This window comes from Drosophila innubila, assembly GCF_004354385.1.
Source record: "Drosophila innubila isolate TH190305 chromosome 2L unlocalized genomic scaffold, UK_Dinn_1.0 4_B_2L, whole genome shotgun sequence".
Lineage (NCBI taxonomy): Eukaryota > Metazoa > Arthropoda > Insecta > Diptera > Drosophilidae > Drosophila > Drosophila innubila.
Window position 1 is genome coordinate 19,585,515 of NW_022995372.1, and position 22,692 is coordinate 19,608,206.

Below are 22,692 nucleotides of genomic sequence, written 5' to 3' on the forward strand. Positions count from 1 at the left end.
AACAAGGGAAGCGTTAAGTAATGGCATTTTTTAGAGTATATTCTGTATTCAAAATGAAAATCAGAGTAATGAATAGTCGTATAGGTAAACTTAGTATGTACTTTTCATGTTGATCAAGGACTACAGTCTTCTTTTTGCTGGCAAAGTTCAAAATACCCTGTAATGCAATTGTAGGAAACAGAGCATACTCGTACTTATTTAAAGCTTTTTGTTGTCTACTTAAAAGCTGAAATGGACGCCAGACTTTTGGGCATTGTTAGCGTTGATGACACTGACGCTGAGGCAGTGGCGACGCATAACGGGCAACTTGCAACGTGCAACATGTTGCGGTTGGCTGGCTCCAATTGGGGCTCGAGTGAGCATAAATTCAAATGTGCAGCACGCCGAGTAGAGGGACTCGCACTTATGACTATGTGTTTGCGAGAGGGTGTGAGTATGTGTGTGTGTGTGTGTGTGTGTGTGTATGTATCGTCGCTGTGAGTCACTCACATAGCGTATATTCCGCAGTATTCGCAAAACTATTCGCATTCGGAGCGTGGCAACAAATTGAGATTTATGTGCGAGAGGCTAGTGCAAAAAGTTGCGCAACCTCAGCCAATTGTACTCGTATGTATATATGTGTGAGTGTGTGAGTGTGTGTATTGCCTGGTGACCATTGTGGTATGGGAATATGGTAAATGGCAAATGGTTTTATTCGGAGTGGGCTAAAACAACAGAAACCGGCAAAGTTCACAAAGTTGTCGCCGTTGCAACATTAGCTTCATTCTCAGAGTCCTGGAGGGAAACAATCTCAGCCAGGCTTGACATATGTTGTAAAAGTTTTGTAGCCAAAAGGTTAGGGGCGCTTGGTATTAACTTGTGATTACTTGCGTGCTACTCGTCTTTGCAGCTTTGGCAGTTAAAAACTACACAACTAACTTAAACTCCAGCATTAAATTAAAAGCGACAGCAAGCAGCATGTTGCGTGATTTAACGAGCATTGATCAACATGTTGCTGTAGCTCAAAATGTAGATCAGCTTGTTAAACAGTTTGTCAAGCATAACTAAATGTTAAACGTAATAGAACTATGCTCTCTCATAGCTTGTCGCTCTTGCTCTCTCATGCGTGCGCTCTCAAGCGAACGCACAGTGAGCGTGTACATTGTACAGTGCTGTTATTTCATTTTCCAAACGTTTCGCTACCGCAATAACATTACCAATTGGTAATAGCACCTAACAGAGCACTGTTAGGGCGCTGCTATTATGGCACTGTTATTGTTGCCTGCCTACCTGCCCGCCTGCTCCATTTGTGGACTGTACCTTTTGTACCTGTTGTTCGTTTTTGTTGGCTTTTTGAATGCTCGTTGCGCGCGCTTTTGAGACACACGCACACACACAGACACAAAGAAGCACGCACTGTACTGCATGCTCACGGACAGTGTATTCGTGCAGAACTGTATTCATTTGTATCTCTTTGCATCTGTGAATGTATCTGTATCTCTGTACTCATAGCTTTTGTTTTGCTTGTTTTCTTGTTTGTTTGCTGGCTTTGCCGCCTCACGTTTTCCTTTCAGCTTCTTCTTCTTCTTCTTTTGTGAACAAATCCAAAGCGAGCAACGGTCAATGCTTAAACCAAAAAAATAAATAAATAAAAAAACCAGGCAACAGAAACTGAGGCGAACTGAAACGAATTTCAACTGTGTGGCAACAGCGGCAGCATTGCCTTTTATTTATTTACTGTGTTTACTGCGTTTACTCTCCTTTTCTTCTGCTACGTGCATCCCCTCCTCCCCTTCTCCGCCCCTCCTCACTCCCCTCTCTCTGTCTGCCACACAGACTCTGGCAATGCGACGTTTGTTGGCCGTTTGTTGGTTGGCTCCACGCTAGATTAGATACAGATACACAAATTCGAATTCAATTGCTTTGCTTTGCTTGGCTTTGATTTTTCTTTCTTTTTTCTTTTTCTCTTCTCTGCGTTTCTCTGTATTTACTTTTTATGTACCGGAACACGACGTTTTGGCCAAATATATCTTACACTTTGGTTGTTACTTGGCTCTTCAAAAGCTCAGCAAAAGGTCGAATCATTTTTATGACTAACCACGGCTGCTGTCAGTGTCTTTAACTTAAGTGTCTTGACCTGGCCCATTACCAATTGGCATTAGGCATGCCAATAAGCCAACAACAAATTACAGGTAGCCAGCGGCTAATACGCGTTTAAGCACTGTACTAAAATTTGCATTATAATTATATAGAAATACTTGCGAGTTCAACTAACAACAAGTTGAAGGCCCGAGGGCCAACTGCAGCTAGACCATGTTGATTCAAGGCTAAGGACAGCCTAAGACCAGACCAGACCAGACCAGACCACGACAGGCTCAACTACTTAACCTTTAGCCAAGGAGTTGCCAACGCTAAAGCCAGTCACAGCATAGAGTTGAGATCCCGGCAACAGACACTGACATTAACCCACCGACGCCAACGCCGACGCCGACGCCGACACCGATGCACAGTGGTTATTCTGGTTAATTTATTTTAGAAAAATAAAAATGTTAAATTTGTAAATTACAAAGTGAATTTGATGCTCAAATTTAAGTTATTTTCTGGGTTGTCTTGTTGTGTTTAAAATTAATTGCAAGTTTTTGTATTTTCTTGTATAAAAACTCCGCTTCAGACTACTTTGATTCTCATTTAATTAAGTAAACTCAATTGGAAAAAAATTATTCAAATAAAAAAAACGGTAAGACATTTTCTGACAAATTTGTTATGTTAATTAACTTGAGCTTATCTGAGCAAGCAGACCACTGTGCAACATCGTCGCCGACGCCAGAAGCAAACAGTCGTCTCCATCCTTCATCGTGCAACAGTCTATCCCGCCTGTCCCCTGCTCTCTCCTCACTACTCGCTCTTCGTTCAACTTCGTCAACGCCCACGAGGTGTGTGGAAGTGAGTTCCTTGGCATCACATGAAAAATGCTTAAAATCTAAAATGTATCATATTCGAGGCACCCACACACACACCCCGACACACACACACTCACACACACACAACCCACCCACAAAAGAGTTTGGAGTCAGATCTGAAACCAAAGTGCATGCAACCCACATGGTGCATGCTGCATGCTGCATTCAACCAGTTGCAACATTTTGCGCCTTAAGGCAACGTTCTCATCTTATTCTCATCCTGTGCCCGCTTTTTATCATCATGCATTTTAATGCGCCTTTGAAATTGTGAAGTGCAAGTGGAGAAGAAGTGGAAAATAACTAAAGTGTCGCCTTGCCTATCCAATGTTCCTCCTCCCCCCGCAGCACTGCCCCCTCTCTGTCATGCTTTGACTTGGCTCACAGTGTCTGCCAATGGGCTTTTGTCTTTAAAATATTATAAAACATAACAATAAGTAGACGGCGAATGTGAAGTTTACTTTAGACGGAGGCGACACCCCCTCCCCCAAACCCTTCCCTCTTCCCACCTAACCACAGTCACTGTATCTGTTGCCAAGCTGCAAAGCCGGTTTGTGTCGTCACTAAAAAAGTCAGGCTACGACTTGACTTTATATGACTGTTGTTGCTGTTGTTGTTGCTGTGAACCATGGTCATTATGAGGCATTCGGGGGAACAGGTTTTCATGCACAAGACGCCGTCGTCTACTGTTGCAAGACGCACCCAGTTTAGTTGCAGCACTTCCACCTCCACCCCTGCCCCTTACTCAGTAGCATCTTTTGTTCCATGTCTTCGCTTTCAATGCTTTTGGCCTGCTTCGGTTTATGCTTGTGCCTGATGTCCGTCTCTTTGTCCGTCTGTCTGTCTGTCCGTCTGTCTGTCTGTCCGTCTGTCTGTCTGTCTGTCTGTCTGTCCGTCTATCCTTGTGCTTTACTTATGCTCTTGGACACATATTGTACTGTTTTAGCTTAACACTCTATTCTATTTGAGCCAAGAACTCTTTCTCTCTCTCTCTCTCTCTACCCTTGAATATCTGTTGTAATTGCTTTGCCTTTTGCTTCTATGTAGGTGTCTCATTTAGTTGCTTTGCCTTGTGGCGTCTGTTGCCAACTTAAGCTCAGCATGCTGTTCAGCATGTTGCTCAACATGCTGCTGGCAACATGTTGTTTTAAGCTCCTTACTGTTTACCTAATTGTGGACTTCAAATTGGAACAGCTTGTCATAGTCAATGCTGCTGTTGCAAGTACGTGACTCCGTTTCCCTCTTCTGATTCTTGGCGTGTCTGTCAGTTGGCATAACGTTTCGTTGACAACGTCATTGCTGTTCTCAATTTCACATATCGCATGGACAACTATCATACACATACACATACACACACCCTCAGCACACACACTATGCTTTGAGCTGCCTCGTTTTTGCTTCACAGAAAAGTATAGAAAAGCAGGCAAAACGTGCCCAACGTTGTTTTCTCTTTTCCGCTACCTGGCAGACAACCCCCAACTGCAACACTCTCTCCTCTCCTCACCCCTTGCTTTGTCCCCCTTCGTTAATGTGTCGAAAATGTTACAAGCAGAAACTTGCGGCTTGTAAGCTGCCTGCCTGCAATAAGAAAACAAAAAAAAACCAAAAGCCAAAACGAACTTGCAACTGGCAAGTGGCAGGAGGCAAGCGGCAAGCGGCAACCACAGACTGAAGCTAGCTTTGAGCTTTGCTGGCAACTTTTGATGTTCTCAAGACATAATTCCAAGAAATTTTGACACTTTTGACATTTAGTAGTTTTGTCTATGCTATAGCAACTCTTGCTGCTGCTGTTCAATGTTTGCCCATTGTCTTGGCCATGGCCAACAGGCAACCTGCAACCGGCAACCTCAAACAAGACGACGTCGTTGCTCTAACTTCAATTCCGTGGCAGCAATTAAAAGTTGCTGTCCTGCAAGAGTCCATGTCATGTGCAGGACTTAATGGAAAATGAAAATTGAAAATTCGATGGCTAACGGAGAGACTAATAAGCAAACAATACTCAAACTTTACAATATTCGAGAATGCTTGAGAATTCAGTATGTGCTGAATGCCCTAAGGTATGTTTCTGGTGTAAAGGAATTTTAGAGAGTGTAAAAGGTATTACGGAATATAATCAAATATTTAGAGCTTGTCTAAGGTGATTATTGCAAAAATTGCAGCTTGTCAAAATAAATTACTATTGCTGCTAAGTTAACTAAAATAAACACAGGGAATACAAATATATTACCAATTCTTATAATGGAAAATTTAAAACTAATTGGTTTTCAAAATATGTTGGTTATTTTCAACAATATTGCAATTTTAAGATTAAATGAAATCCTTTAAAAATCGTTCTTTTATTACAAGATTAACGGAAGTATTAAGAATATTTTACCAATAAATAAAACTCATTTAGTAAATTTGAATATTGAAATAGCACTTTATTTTAGAGGTGTACGTGTATATTAGAAAATTATATACTGCACTGTGAATCATAAGTCATGTTCGTGTTTATTGGCTTTATTCTAAATTTGTATCAATACAAATTTGACGAGGTTTCAGAAAGTTTAGAAATTTGATAAATTCGATTTAGTAAAAATGTGGAAGCCTACAAAATAATTCTAAGGAAATATATTTAATGATTTTGGGAAACTATTGTATTTGCGAAAAGTGGACAGTTTTAAAAATATTGGAGGGGAGAGTCATTCACTTTCCCAGCTGAAGTCTTAGAAACCAACACTTGGAATTGATTATCTGAGACAACTTATCGCAACTGCTTTGTGGCTGTGCCTCAAGGGCAATTAACTCGAAGAAAAGCAATTGAAACCACCCGCGAAACCATAATCACTTGTGGTTTAACCTGCTGACACACAGATAGCCACTGCAAGAGAGAGAGGGAGAATCAGTTATTGGCTATTAACTGGCCCATTTTGACTGCTTACGCGCGATTTAACTAAATTGTGTTGGCCCTTTGACGATTTACATCTGCTTCGATATGATATCAAATGTTGAGTGCTGTTGAATGCGCAATGCAGCTTAGAGATTACAAGGATACGTACAATAGTAATAAGGACAATAACAAATGCGAGGGTTGGTCGACTTGACACATGAAAACCTGCTGACAATAATCTATTGCAATTTATTAGACGTGAGAGTGAGAGCAACCAGCAAATGTCTTAAATGCCAAAAAGCAAACGGATTACATAGTGACAAACTACCAACCACGCCCACACACACACACACACACGCCCACAATGTTCCACAACCCCTCGACAAATAAGGATGTGTGTGTGTGTGTTTGTTGAAAAAGTGTTGATGTATTTGGCAACTGTTGCTGATTATTTATTTGCGCTTTTAGTTGGCAAAGAGCGAAGAGAAAGTGATAGAAGCATTTTCCTTAGATAAAATGCTTTCAATGCTGCGATTTCGAGATACGAAAAAAGCAAACATAGCAAAAGTTCAGCTCCTTTTTCTGTTCCTGGTACTTTTCCTGGTGCTACTTTGACAAGGGTGGACAATGGCGATTAGCGCACGGCACTAATGGGACACCCCATACACACACACACACACACAAAGAAAGAGAGAGTGCCAGCCCTGTGTTTGCTCAAAGGCTTTGGGCCATGGCCAGAAGAGGACAAGTGCATGGAGGAGTAAAGTGAAAGATGTGGCAGAGATTGGATGAAGGGGAGAAGGAGGACGGTTTAATTCTAGAGCTGGGGCAATTGCTTCTGACTTGCCACTTGTCTTTATTAGTTTTCGCACTCTCTCATGGCGCTGTCAGTGCCACTGCTTAGCCAGGCCAAAAGAGGAAAGAGGGGAGTTAGAGAGAATAAGAAAGTGTGTGTGTGTTGACGGTTTGTTTGCTTGCCTGCTTATGTTATTAGCCAATGCCATGTTTGCCCAGCTCGTCGAGTGTGAAAATTGTATTTTCTCTACTTCTTATCAGCAGTTGAGGCGAAAATGTTGCTACAACTTGTTGATGCATGCAACGCCACAAAAGTGGCAACTCTTGTGGATTAACAGCTGTCACAGCTAGGCTGCAGGTTCAATGAACCACATTTGATTACACTAGGCAACAAAATGCGGTTTAGTTGCCAACTTTTAGACAAAAAGTTCAAAAAAAATTTATTTAATCTAACATTTTTAAATCCCTAAAACCATTTATTTTAATTTAAAACTGTGCATAAATAATTATTTAATTTAATGATTAGCTATCAGAAAGTGTATTGCTTTCGTAAACTAGCTATGACATTTTTAAGTAATGATACCAGATTTTAAATTTAAAAACAAAATTCGTAGCACAAAAATATGTGTTTTTTGCCCAATTGTGGGTATCAAAGAAAGACTGTTTAGTAAAAGTTATAATCTGACTGTTACCTGGTGTTGTACAAACTTGGATTTACATAAATCCATATCAAAGATCGGACTGCCTGCAGAGCTCGCTAATTTGCCGCATTCAAGTAGCCATAAATTTAAATAGATACTTGTATCATATCACAAAAATCTTGAACTGCATTTATAGAACCACGCCCTGCACGTGGTCAAGTCAATGAACTCAACTCTGAAAAACTCTAAGTTGGCCAAGAGCAGCTCAGCCTCTTGCCCCTCTCAGGTAATCCAGACAAGGCGTCCTACATTCAAGGGCCCAAAACTCTGTTGAGTCCCTTGAAAATGTCGTCTGTTGTCACGCTTCAAGAACTAAAATTGGTTTTTCTGTTTTTGTTTCTATTTATTTATTTTTTTGGTCGAATGCAACAGTCAGTGCAGCAGCCGCCTCTTGGCCAGGTTATTGACTTTGATTTCGATTTTTGGTCTCGAAGCACTCGACCTGTTTCGATTGTTATTGTTGTCATTGGGCTCTTTGTGTTGTTTAGGGGAAAATGTCAAAGGCATAAATTAAATTTCAATAAAAATGTCAAAGCAACATTTTTGGGTTGACTCTGAAGTACCAAAATGTCCATTTTGTTGACCAAGGCAATTACTACATTTTGATTTAAACTGTGTCTAGCTCAGGGCAGCTAGAGATATGTAGGGACGGAGAGATAAAGAGGGTAAGAAAAATGCAAACAATTTATTGATGTCCAAGCCAAAGCCAACATAAATATTTATTTAATTTTCTTTATGGAAAAGTTTTGTTGTCAAAAATTTATTTTCTGCATCAGTGAGAATTTAGTATATATAACCAATTTTGTTTGAAAAATAAATCAACTTTAATGGAAGAAATATAGAATTTGAAGACAGATTAAACTGACAATTATTAACTATATTAAGTAGCTTTATTGATATTATATAACATAATAGTTTCAGCTAATTATTTTAAAATAGATAAGACTTGTTTTAAGAGCTTACAATTACTTACAATTTATTTCAATTAATTTAAAGCCAGCTTAATCGCTTTTAAATGCTTAAACAAATCGATTAAGAAATTTACATTTCCATTACAAATGCAAGTACTTTTTATTGGGTCAGGCAAGGGATAATGCTTTCAATTAGAAAACTTTTAGTTTTTGTTGGCAAAATCCAAAACCAAAGTAGAATTTTATACGATGGGTCAAAACTTGGGAGATGCCTGGGGCGTAGTTCTTGTGATCGACTTGCCACAACCCACTTGCCACACAAGTGGACCAAAAAGATGCTGACTCATTGCTGGCCATTACCCAGGCCAACATTGGACACGGATAGCGAAGATGAGGATACTATATACAATTTACTTTCCTCCTCCCCCACTCAATTGAGTTGTATTCAGTTGGGTTCTGGACCTTTGCACACACACACCCACACACACACACAGACACGGAGAAACACACTAGACAATTAGCCAACTTTTGCAGCCATGCATTAACTCGACAACATCTACGACAACAACAGTAGCAACAACAAGATGCGAAATGAAAATGAAAAGTGTCCTGGCAACAACAGAAAACACAACAATTTAAATGAGCAGCCAACTAGATTTTGTTTCACCCTCTTCAAACTGGGGGATTGCGAGGGAAGTTTGTTGGGTTTTGAGGATGAATACAAGCTGCCAGCTGAAGTAACAATAAATTAATTAAAACTTTTTAGCCAATTCAATTTGTGTCGTTGTCTCCAACGTTTGTTTTATTCTCGTTGTCCCTCTACTTTTTTTTTCTTTATTCTCCTTTCTCCTTTCTATTTTTTCTGCTGTTTTGTCCCTTTCAAATATAAATGCACATAAATTGTTGCGCGCTCGAGAGTAGCCCATATGACCACGCCCACTTTTAATACTGCACTCTGTGACTTGATGACACTTGAATTTCAAATAATCCGAGCAGTTAACGATGGCCATGGCCAAAATAAAAAACAATAACCAAAAAACAATAACCAAAAAACAATAACCAAAAAACAATAACAACAACAACAACAACAGGAATAACCACACAGATTTCAAATGCAATAAAAGTTTGTCTTGCGAGCTTGGCATACCCTGTAGCTGTTATACGAGTGAAATGGTTAGTATGGACTATTGTGAACTACAAAATAACTAGCAAGTCCTCATGCTCCTAGCTTGAGGCTTGGTCCTTTTATTAATTACTATACTTGTGTTGTTATGTTACTATTTTTATTTTTTGTATGAATTCAACGCTTAATCTTATTTAAAAAAAAAAAAAACGATACAACTTGATAAAACTTAAGCAATCAACTTTGAGAGGCTTAAATACTATTTAAAAATTGATTTTAAAGAAAGCAATATATCCATCGAGTGATATTTCTATTGTCCTATCGCAATAATAACAAACATGAGTATTTTATAAAACCGTATTCTTAAAATTGCATAATAAACCCAACAATAAACGAGCAAAAACAAAAGTATTAACCTTTGTCTTGTACTCTTGATGTAAACAATTGAAGTTGTTTAAATGTTCTCAATTCGGTTAGTGCTTAGATATGTTAGATCTGAACAGGGATATCCCATAGTCGAGCTCGTTAAATCTGGACAGGGTATCCCATAGTCAAGCCTTGCTTGAGAGTGAATTCATTCAAGCTTTGATTGTCACTCTGTAGTCAGAGAAAAGTTAGAACAACATTTCACATAAATAATTAAACGATTTAGCATGTTCTTAACTTTCGAAGGCATTGCATAATTAAATACAAATTTGAACCACAAATGAAACTGCAGCTTAGTGATATTTATATTCTTTCATTGGCAAAATAAAGTTGAGTTCCCTGATTGCCTGTGACCTTTTTCGAAACAAACAAAATTAATTTCCAGCTGAGTTTTGATTTGATTTCATTCAGAATCAAAAAGAATAAAAATGCTGCATCAGCACAGAAAATTTTAAAGTTTTACTCCACAAAAGGAAAACACAAAAAGGTAGAAGAAAACCAAACAATTAATTATGAAACTCAAATTGTAAGAAAAACCCAAAAAAAAAAAAAAAAAAAAAACAGGAAAATATTTATATACAGGTATAGTATGTGAAGTTAACACCTAAAGCAAAATTTGTAGACCCGCAAAAAAAGGCACAGCTCATGAAATTTAATGAAATTAAGCATTTCCCAAACTGTAGACAGAGTTAAAGTTTTTTGAGCTATCCCTACCTAAAATAAAAAGTGAATCAAATGAATTAACTGAATGACTGACTCACTAGTTGGCTGTGCATTCAATTAGAAGAAATATTTCTGGACGTTGAGGGAAGAATATGTTGGCAAAATGATATGTGGGAAAATACACGTATGTGTATGTACCACAAACTCAAATCAAAGAAAACTGTACCACACACCATTCATATACCTATTCCACTTGCCTTTCAACTATTTTAATATGGAAATTGATATGGTATATACGGACAGAGCGACAGACAGACTGCATACTACATACATATGTACATTGTACATATATAAGGCTGCCTCAACCAACTGTACCCGCTTATTTATGCATGAAGATGACTTTACATTCTATTGCAAAGGCAACACTTTTACGGTTGTCAGTCTCAACTCGTTCCGTCCCGTCCCGTCCCGTTCCGACCCTATACCATACCATACAATAACTTGGCATCCCGTCTGTCCATCTATCTAGTTTGTTACGGGCTGCTGGACAGCCCTTGAGAGCGAGACTTGTCTATGGGAAAAGAGAAAAGCTAGAAGAAATTATTATTCTTATGGTGGATGATAGAATAGCAAATACCCTAGCAATTCGAAGGATCCAATATGAGAGAGACCATCAAGTAATAATCATTTAAAAATTTTACTATATTTTCCATGGGGAAATATTGGTAAAAGAAAGATAATTTCTCGAGAAAGATATTTCCCATCCATTTGAGTGAAAAAATCAAGTTATAGATATATCTTTTAGGGAATGAAAAATCATAAAAAATTTAAAAAGTAAGCGAAGATATCTTTTGGTAGAGTATAATTAATTAACAAATGCTCTATCAGATTAACTAAATCAGAGCCAATCTGTAGCCGATTGCATGATATATGTATTGTCTTATATTATATCTCAACTTCTTGATAAACTGAAATAAAATTTCAACATTGAAACAAAGTTCCATGATTGCTATTGAAATTAGAATACCCAATTGTCAGTCAAATGTGGAGTATATAAATATTTGACTAGCTTGTTTGTCTTTGCAGTATGCACATGTTTGAATCTTTGGCTGTTTGTATCTTTGGGAGCGTCTTGACCTTTTTGTGGTCAAAGTGCACACAACCATGAATCCCAACTCTATCGCTTTACCTTCAATACTTTACTTTTACCTGTCTATTTTGGCCCTATTTACACTGCACTTGGCTCATATAACAGGTTTCATCTTCATCTTCAATTCGGGCTGCTCAATTTGTGTTCTCCGCTGCATTTTTGTCAGTTTCTCTTTGCCTACTCTTCTGATAGATGACTTCAGTATTTTGTGAGTTTTTGTTTTGTTTTTATTATGCCCGTAGCTGCCATAAATATTGATTAATATATAGTTTTACATTCAATGGAAAGTAAAGGAGGCAGGGGGATTGCACTGTCAGTGGCAGCTGTCGGTGGCATCATCAAAACAACTTCATTGTGCACTTGGCTCTTTCCCCTAGTATAATATCCTTAGATACCTTAGATGTGTTGACCTTTCGTTATGGGGATGTTCCAGTATTTACAGGTGTTGTTCTATTCACACGCTTTCAATTGAGGGTCTTCATTTTGGCCCTATTTATTAACTTTCTTAGGACTTCCTTTCAAATTGCGATCCTTATAATACATTGACCTCTTCATTCTGCCTTGTGATCATTGCGAGTTCTTTATTAGGCCATTTCCAAGTTACATTTTTGAGGTTTTCGGTAATCGTTTTGTTGGGTTTCCTAATCTCTAAAACCTTTTTGGGTCGACTGATGGTCTATAATGTCTGAGCGTACTTTAATGCTCTTCATTTGTGTGTTCATTAAATTTCTAACTCATGTATTGTAAGGAAAGAGGCTTCTAGTAGATATTATGCTTACTCGACCATGTAGAGCATTTTAATTGCAATTATAAATTCTATTGTTAATTAAGTAAAGAAATTAAATATATTTTACGGTTTCGGTAAAAATTGCTTTCCCTCTCTTTTTATTTTATGAGTACATTTTGATACTTATTATTAATGTTATTAAAATATTAGTAGTACAGTCAAACTTATTTACAGTGAACTTACATATTATTAATTCATTATAGGTAAAATTTTTTATCTTTTACTCAGATGAATTACAATAATTCTTTTCAAATAATAAGCATTCAAGAAATTCAAGGGATTGTTTGACTGTATACAAATACGATTAGACCTGGACCGACTGTTTATTGATTAGTGGCTTTTTCTTTTGCTTGACCCTTGGGACATATTCAGTTAGCCATTATTTGAATTTCAACTGGTATTTGAACTGCTAATTTCTAAGTACCAACCATATAATTAGCTTATAGCTCTCTGTTCATTATCCCACCGACTGCCACGCCTCCTGCCCCCCTCTATTGGGCATTGATAAATGAATGCGAGTTGCGTCTGTTGGCAGCTGCAATCCGGCCAAAATTCCAGAGTGCAGCCGCTGCAACTCAATTAAATTCGACGGCATTGGCAGCGGTGTCGTAAATATTCGCTGTTGCATAATTTGTCGAGCCACCTCCAACTCCATTTACACCCTCTACACACACACACACACACACAGAGCAGAAGTCAGTGTTTTATAAAATATATTACGCTGGGCATAATAATTCACGCAGGGCAACAGGAACTGGTGCTGGAAGCGCCTCTTGAACCGTTGCGAAAACTAATTAAAATGGAATGGCCACTGCCAATTAATGTGACTATGTGTGTGTGTATGTGTAGTGGAAGTGGGGTGGAGTTGACCACACCCACCCGCTGACGTCATAATAAATAGTGTGTAACACCTGAGCCATTGCTAAAGTTCTCCTCCTGCTGATGTCCTCCTGCTGTTGGCTAATTTACATGTCGGCCTAATTAAAGCTGGCCAAAGGAAGCTTTATGACTTTTGTGGCGTTGGCCCCAAAAACCGTTTTGTATTTCAATAGGCCCATTCGGCATATGCACATCCGTTGGGCATTTGCCTGTTGGCACTGCTGTTGCAGTCGCCCGACTCTAATTAATTGTCTCTCTGCAAAACAGACAGAGAAAGGTAGAGCGAGAGTGAGAATGAGAATGGGAGAGAGAGAGGGAGAGAGAGAGAGATGGGCAGACCAAAACACAGACACACTGACCCTAATTACGTGTAACGAGTTCATAAATGCGAACCACACGCACCTGTAGACCAGACATATTTTTGGAATGGAGGCCAGTCAGAAAGAGAGTCAGGCAGTCAGGCAATCAGGATACCAGGCAGGACAACACAGGAGGGCACTGGACTCTGGTTAAACCTGCTGCGAGGATGCGTCAATGTGACAAAAATTATATATTTACGCCTTTGTTTTGCGTTTTTGTGTGTTTGCTGGCTAATTAAAATTAGAAAAACCAAAAGGACAGCTTCAAACTAGAAAATGATAGACTAAGAGATACCTAAGAGTCCCACACATTAGAGATGTGCATTAGCAAATTAAATCTATTCAACTACATTTTCCTTCCCTCTTAAATAATGCTTGTACTTTCATGACATGGCTTAAAAATCAATTTTTTAATCTAAGATTTTTTTTAAATAAGTTCCACCCAATTCTTAAGTTTAAAAATATATTTGTATAGTTTTATATAATTGTATACTCTTTGTTAAATTTATTTAATTTTTTTGTATAGTACCTCATCAGTTGGTATCCAAGTTCACAGGGTACAATCATGCTTTGTCACAGTGACAGGCAACTGCAACCTGTGACTGTGACTGTGTAGCGTGTACTGTGACTGCGACGTGTCGCCAGCTATTGTGATTTAACAGACGCTCCTGTTGTTGTCCTGCTTGCTTACTTCGTTTGTTGTCCTTTTTGGGTTTGTCCAGTCAGTTAATTAATCTTGCTGTTTGTCCTGCTTGTCACTTGCAGCTCTGGCTTACTTTTAATGTTGTTATTGTTGTCGTTGCTGCTACTGTTGTTCTTTTTGTTGTTGCTGTCTGTTGTCATTTAATAACAGCTGACGTCATACTGGTTCGCACCCTACACTGACCTAATTTTGAAATGCTCGAATTAACAACACAATGCCAAAGGTAGAAATTCTATGTCATTTTATAAAGTAGCTGTGGGATCTTAATTAAAATCTACATAAAAATAACATTATTAATTGAAGTTGTTTAATTTCTTTTGAAATTATAATTTTTATATTCAAAATTAAATAATTTTTCTAATTTTCATTATTATTGGTAACCTGAATTCTTTTTAATTTTTAAAAGAATTTATATTATTGCATAAGAATTTACAAAAATATAAACATAAAATTATTCCCAAAACACTTTTTGAAAGAATTTTTATTAAATATTTTATTAATAATCCAAGGGTCTTTTTGTCAATGTCTAGTTTGGTCTATGTGCTCAATCAAAGAGCTATTTTTACGTCAAATGCCTAAAAATTAATACGATTTTTGAAAATATTTGCGAAATAAAATTTAAAATTATTAATTTTTATTGTTATATATTTACGTTTCAAATGCATTAATATAAATTCTATATATTTATTTGTATTTAATCTAGTAATTTCTAAGAATTACGCTAGATGATCTACGATTATTATTATTTATATATTAACCTGTTTTTTGAAATTGTTTGTTGCTGATTATTTCTGTCTTTATTAATATTTGTTTTTAATATAAACTATTAATAAATCGTCTGCTTAAGTAACAAAACTAATAAGGAAAGTGATTTCGCAGCTTAAATATAAGTGGGAAGGGAATAGGAAGTTGTGTGTGTGCAACACTTTCTTGTCATGCAGCAAAGATGACTTAGCCATGGCCTAGCAAGTGTTGTTGCCACTGCAGTTGCTTCTACACATCAATGTCGAAAAAGAACACTAAAAAAAAGTAAAAAAAAAGTAAAAATGAAAATCGCCAACATTTCCATTTCATTGCAGCTGTTGTGGAAGTTGTTGCTGGTGTTGCTTTCAACAACAATCAGCTACCAAATCTGCCAATCCCCACTCCGGACATTCTGGCAATTGGCAATGTATGTGTGTATGTATGTTTGTGTGTGTGTTGCAGGTGGCAAAGCATAAAACTTCATCATTGTCGCCTTGGCTCACGTGCTCATGCGATGATGTTGCTGCTGTGGATGATGATGGTGGTAAAGCGCCTCACAGCAGCAATGATACCACAAAAACGTCAGAAACAACAATAACACCAACAACAACATCAACAGTAGCAGCAAACAAAGGCAATATATCATGAGTCCAGCTTTTAGCAAGCTTTTCATAATCAGTGATGCATTGCCAACAGCTCGCAGCTGACAATGTCGACACAACAACGACAACAACAGCGACAAAGACAGCAACAACAGCGACAACGACGATGCAGGAAAAGCGCGAAAAATGACTGCAATGTTGCCACCATGACATTGCTGTTGTTGTTGCTGTTGTCGCTCAGAGTGTTGCTGCTGATGCTGCTGTTGGTGTTGCTGTTGACATAAATCCATATTTTGTATACCAAATTTCACAATTGGCCTCAACTAGGCAACGGGATAAAAGGCAACCAGATCACGTAGAAAGTAAGGAAATTGCTAAAAATTTCCAATTAACGTTTAAGTTCAAGATGTGCATTCAAATGACAAGCGGCAAAACAATCCAGATACAATAGCAACAACAGCTTTGGCTGCCAATGAACAAAAGTCGCATAAATCCCATTTGATGCAACAACGCGTCACGTGAAAGATGACAAACTATTTTGCAGTCGCTTGGGTACGAATATAGCCAGTGCAGCCAACTGTGCAGGGTGTATGTATGTGTGTGGGTGTGGGTGTGTGGGTGAGTGTGTGTATGATAGACTGCGTGTGTGTGTGGTGGACTGTATGCCTGGTTGGTCCATCATTCTTCATTTACTGACCCGACACCAATAACGTTGTCAGCAGCTGGCGCTGGCATCATCATCATTATTATCATCATTCGCCATCATCATTATCATCATCATCATCATTATCCTCATCGATGTGGATATGAATGGTGCTGTTGTTGCTCCTTTGGCATGGAATGCCCATGATGGCCATGATGAGCGTGCAAAGATAACCATGACGCATTAACTTGCCTTAACATTGGCAACGCATGCGGATGGCAAACAAAGCGCGACAGGCGGGCAAACAAACAAACAAAACGACAGAGAGATGAACAGTTAGACAGCGCAACAGACAGACAGATAGAGAGACGGTCATTCAGATAGATTTGAAAGCATGAGCAACGGATAAGTCAACAGTTCAGCTCCACGTTTGGAGTCAGGACATTGCACCGTACATTGCTGTGTATTTGCTTCCATTAAAGATTTTTAAAACAGAGCGCAAGTGTTGCACATTATCAAAGAGAACAAGTGCTGTACACCAAAGGCTAAATTAAATTTTTTTTATTGATTATCAATTCAAAATACATTTTAAATTAATTTATTCATTCAGGTGTGTTCTACAAATTTAAAACAGCTCTAAAGCAACCCAAAAAATTTAAGAGATTTGACAAAATTAAATATTTATTAAATTGAATGAATATTTCTTTAAATTTAATAAAAATTCAAAAGAAAAATGTTATAAAATATTAAATCTCTGATATTTTAGGAGCACCAACATTTCGAACGGTTGCTTTTAAAAACATTCCTCATCAAAATATCTAGAGATTTCTGAAACACACCTAATTGTAAATAAATAAATAATAATAATTTTTAAAAATTTCAATTAATTTTCATCGTTGACTCCGAAAAGAGATTCATGAATATTAATTAATTCACAGCCTTGATAAATGCAGCATCTTAAAAGGCTTCATAGTTTTGAATAAAATAACAATGTTTTTTTTGCATGTATTTTAAATCTAAATACAATTGCGGCAACATTTTTAAAGTATTTAACAATGAGTGTTTGTTATGCTTTACAAATTAAAAATTATAATTAAAATATTTATCAAAATTGATACACTTTAGGTTGGTTTTCATTTAATTTACATTTCGGGAACACTCCTTTAAAACATTTGTAGTCTATTTAAAAATAAACATCCCATTATATTCTCGAAACTTTTACTCGAATTGTTGTACAAAATGTTGCCTACACTTGAGCGCCTCTCATTACTTAATTACTGTTATCTACGAGTAAGCGTCTGACAAAGCCACCAAAAGAAACATGCCAAAAAAAAGTTGAAGGGGCTGCCGTAGACAGAGGCTGTAATAAGCCGCACACACCTGTGGCCAGACTAATCTATCATGTGCCATAAAGCGACATCCAGCGGTGTCGTTGGCCATTTGGCAGCCGTATCTTTGGCCAAGAACGGGCAAAAAACGAAGCATGAGGAATGGAGGATACACATATTACACGAGCTGGCCACAGTTTTTTGCTTGTTACTTGCTTGGCAGCCTGATAAGCCGCATTGTGTCCGGTGAGCTGCGCACGCGGCTTTTGTGGCCGTGATGACGATGCCGCACATTGCAGTGTGAGCAATGTTTATGACTCTACGGGGAACTGGCGTCCAGTTCCAGCATCAGCATCACACAGATGCTGTGAAAGTAAGGAGGAAAGGGCAACTGAGACTAAGCCTCAAACGAACTGTTGAAAGCCTTTTGGGCGGTTGAGCGAGCGGGTTTTGTTCGTAGGTGTATGTGTGTGCGTGTTAAAATCCCAGCGAATGGAATTCAGGTGGCGTCTACTTAATTTATGGTGCTTTTAAAAGACAACATGCTGCACAATGTTAAGCGTATGTTATTCGTAATAGGTAATGTTAACTTAACTGAATTTAATTTGGCAATCAAAAGTATGCTATGATTTTTTTGACAACTACCTAAAGCGAATTTTAAGTCAAAGGCACAAAAGTATGCAATGAGTTTTAATAATATTCATCAAATTACTGAGACCCGCACAAAAGTATGCAATGTTCTTTTTTGTTATTTGGCATTCACAGAAATGTTAGGTTCTGACCTCACAAAAGTATGTAATATTATTTTACTACTTTTAAGTGCTCCAAATAAAAATCTATTTGGATCAATAGTTCCCGAAAACTGCCAGCATGCTTTGCTTTGTGAATTGAGTATGGCCAAGGCAGCAGACAAGTCAGCAATATCATGCCATTTGTGCTCATGGACAATGACAACAAGAACAACCATAAATATTTTGCTGTCAATAAATGCAAAATTGATAAGAAAACGAAGAAAATGTGAGGAACCTAATGGGTGAGTGGTGGGGGGGACCAATTGGGAAATTGCCGTTTGTAAAATATTGGAAAAATATTTGTCATAAAATGATAAATGCTGATAAAAATAGATTGAAAAACAACAGAGTAGAATGAAGAATTAAAATAAAACAAACATTAAGACAAATGTGATAAATAAGAGATTGAAATGTAAAAAAAAATATGATCAAGACATTTGCAAGACAAAAAAAAAATGAATTAGAACAAAAAGACAGAATGAATAATCGGTAAAAGAACAAAACACCAAAACTCTATTTATATGTTGATGCAAAATTTTGGTTTTTTTGCACATTACAAATTTCGCGACATAACTCGACTTGTAATCGAATCAGTTTCGAGCGTTGAATTGAAAATTTCTATGCATAGACGAGTTACTAACTGTACTTGATTCAAACATTGCTAGTTGTTGTTGCTGCTGCTGCTGCTGTTGTTGTTGTTGTAGTTGTTGCTGCACCAGTTCGACTGACCTTTGTCTCCACATGTCCGCCTTGGGATAGCTCACATATGGAGTGAGAGTCTTTGAGCCGGCGGATTGAAGGGAATCGCGGGAACGCAGTTGGGCAGAAGATGCCCCAGATTGTTGCAACTGATGAAGGGGAATGCCGGGGGCAATGCGATGGTGTTCACTGAAAAAGGGATGCTTGAGAGCCTCCTCGGCGGTGATGCGCTTCTGGGGATTCACCTCGAGCAGGCGGCCAAGCAGATCGTAAGCCTGATGGGGAAACATGTCGAGTTCATCGTAGGTCTCCAGCTGGTGGCAACTGTGCCTGCAGATGCAGTTGAAGGTCGCTTGCTCGCAGAGCCGACAGAGTTCGGTGTTGCCATCGGAGCGTCGATGGCGTCGCTGCATTTCCGGTGAGAGGAAGTGATTGGCATAGCGGAAACGCATGCAGACGCGACGCAAATCGAGAGCGGCAACCTTTTGGGTGATCAACACCAAGCGATCCAGCATGAAGGCCGTTTTGCGCACCTGCAGATCCCCAAATAGATTCATAATCTCGGACAAGGCGGCACAATCGTTGGGCGCCTTGAAGAATGGATGCAACGAGGACAGCATTGATAACATTATCACACCTGCCGCCCACACATCAACAGCGGTCGTCTGGTATGGATAACGCAGCAGCACCTCAGGCGGTCGATAGCCTGGTGTGCCTGCCCTGGATGCATGCATCTCCTTCCTTGTGCTGTTCGTGGACACCACATAGTTGTTGGGATCCACATTGGCGTTCACATATCGCAATCGATTGATCAGACGCTGTGTGTCCGCCTTCTGTGCCGCCAGCTCCTTTTTCGTTGGCTCCGTCAGCAGCAGATGCGAAGTAGCCTCCCCAAATGCCGTCGTCCCTCCGCCCGCAGCTCGAATACGTTCCCCACCCTGATGTTGCAGCTGCTGCTGCTGTTGCCGCTGTCGAATTGCAGCCGCCTCTGCCTCTGCTTGCAGACTGTTGCCGTCGTGCTGCAACAGTTGGTGTTGTGCCGCATTCATGTCCCGCATCAATGCAGCAGCTCCACTCAAATCCGACGCCTGAATCAGGCTGCCATCTTCCGCCAATCGTTGAGCCAGACCAAAGTCACAGAGCAGAAATTTGCCAGTACGACGATTGTAGAGTATATTGCTCGGTTTGACATCCCGATGGATGACATTGAACTTGTGGACATGTCTCAGGGCAATCAGAAGATTGTGCAGATAGTCCTTGACCTCAAGCAGACTGAGATTGCGATAGATGTCGTGGAATCGATCGTGACTCATGAAGGGCATCACAAATGCCACATTGTCATTGTAGCGTATGCAGCAATTGATGCCAATCACATTCTGATTTCCGCCCATGCGAAACATGCACTCCAATTCCCTCAGGATGCGCTCCGGATGGTTTGTGGGATTGTGATGCTTGATGGCGAATCGACGACGCTGCGACTCGGGCAATTGTCGCTCCCTCTGCAATGTGCCCAGCAGGACGGTGCTAAAGGTACCGCTGCCAATGCGACAATGCACATCGAAGATTTTGCTTATCTCTGGAATCGATGTCTGCAATTCCTGCAATGCCTCCGTGTTCTTATCCTGCACCTGCATGGCGGCTAATTCGCGGAATTTGAACGTATTGCGACGGGCCAAACGGGTGAGTTTGTCCGTCAGATCGTTGTTGACCCGCTGCACTTGAGTTAACAGTGGCACAACGGGTTGTGGCGCCGCCGAGTGTTGATTATGTGGCACACAGTAACGATTGAATACACCCACATTCGATTCATATTTGCTATGGGCTCTCTCCCGATCACGATCGCGATCCCGATCACGGTCCCGATTGCCAGTTGGATCTTTGATGGTCACCTGACGACTGCCAAATTGCTGACTTGTCTTGGCCATGTTACAGCTATTGTTGTGACTTGTGCTTGCCATCGGTCTCGCCGTCGATGTCGACGTCGTCGTCGTTGTTGTTGTTGTTGTTGATCTCGCTCCGGTTGTTGCCGTTGTCATATTTGGTATGGAACCGTGCTTTATTTTGGCCTCCAGCGCCACTAACTTGGCTTGAAGTGGATGTGAGAGAGACTTCTGTGTTTGCTTGCTGTGCAACGTATGTGAATGGGAATGAGAATGCGAGTGCGGATGCGGATGTGGATGTGGTTGTGGATGCTGATGCTGCAACTTTTTATCCATATTATCCAAGCAGAATTTAGTAAACATTTGCGCGTTCCATTTACAGCATCGAGCGTCGTTCGCGTTCCCAAACTCTAATGAGAACTGAGAATTCTACACTTGACACTCACTCGACTGAATGTCTGACTGAAAGGATGCGTGGAACGGCAATGGAGCGAATTTGTGGATGGATTTGTGTAAGGCGCTAAGCAACTTGGCGCTTACCACAAAAACACAATAATTTCGTACTGAATTTGTGTTTCAATTTTGTGCTAGAAAATGTCGAGTTTTTTTTTAAAATGATCAAAGACTGTTCAGAAACAAATACTAAACTTTTCGATTTTGACGGCAAATGCCTAGACATCATCTGTTTACTGTATTTCTATTTCTAACTTCATTTTCGGATAAGAACGAAGCATTTTCAATACTAATACGACTATGTGATGTCTTTAAGTTTTCTTCACCATAAATTCACATTTCATTAAATTCACATTTGCGAACAGTTTTCTTCGACATAATGTCCTATGTGCTATTATTGTATCAATTAAAAGTCCTTCACGCTTGGGGAGAAAATACATAGGTGGTGCTACCGACATATGTTTCCGTGTGATTCCCTGTTAAATACATTTGTTATATTTATATATTCGCCAAATCTTTTTCAAAGGTCTAAACACAAGAAAATTGTATAGAAATTTAAACTATCTCGGCAATATATATATAACTTGGAAACGTATTCAGTTTCCATTCAACAATTTTTGCGTGCACATATCTCACTAGATTCGGTTTGTTTTTCGACATCTCTATAACGCTCAGTGTCATCCTTTATTATTTTTGTCCATCGCTTTCCTCCTCTGCCAGCATATATGTAAGTACTTTTACGACAACTGCTCGTATTCTGTCATTCGAGTGTACTCTACACACACACACACACACACACACATACAAACACACATACACTCGCACACACACAGAAAGAGTAAAGAGATGTGACATCAGAATGGGCAACGACAGCATCGGCAGCTGATGTTAGTTTTGTACTGCGAATGACGCCATCTAGCGGTAACTTTTGCATGCAATTTACCGTTACAGTGTCGACACTTAAACTGTCGCTATTGCCAGCTCCCCTGTCGCCCCCCTCTCTACATCCTGCTGTTGGCCATGTCAACATCAGCTGCCTGTCCACTTTTTATTCACTTGATTCCCAAAGTTTCAGCCCGGCAACAGCTGCCATTGTTTGCCACGCCCCTATTCCAACGCCGCCCCATTTGTAGTTTCCTTCACTTTCCGTGTGCCGTTTATTAGTATTCTTTATTTTTTATTCCTGCCAAGTTTGCGCCATGAATATATTAAAATATCGTCTCAATAAAAGTTGGGCAAATGTTTTAATA

General features: G+C 39.2%; 1 protein-coding gene across 1 annotated transcript; it reads right to left on the reverse strand.

Annotated features, from left to right (window-relative positions):
- Window positions 1-18,893: 18,893 nt before the first annotated feature.
- Window positions 18,894-21,423, reverse strand: LOC117781894 (cell division cycle 7-related protein kinase). Its single transcript, XM_034618776.1, has one exon. The coding sequence runs from the start codon at window positions 21,350-21,352 to the stop codon at window positions 19,001-19,003; it is 2,352 nt and encodes a 783-aa protein (XP_034474667.1). The 5' UTR covers window positions 21,353-21,423; the 3' UTR covers window positions 18,894-19,000.
- Window positions 21,424-22,692: the final 1,269 nt, after the last annotated feature.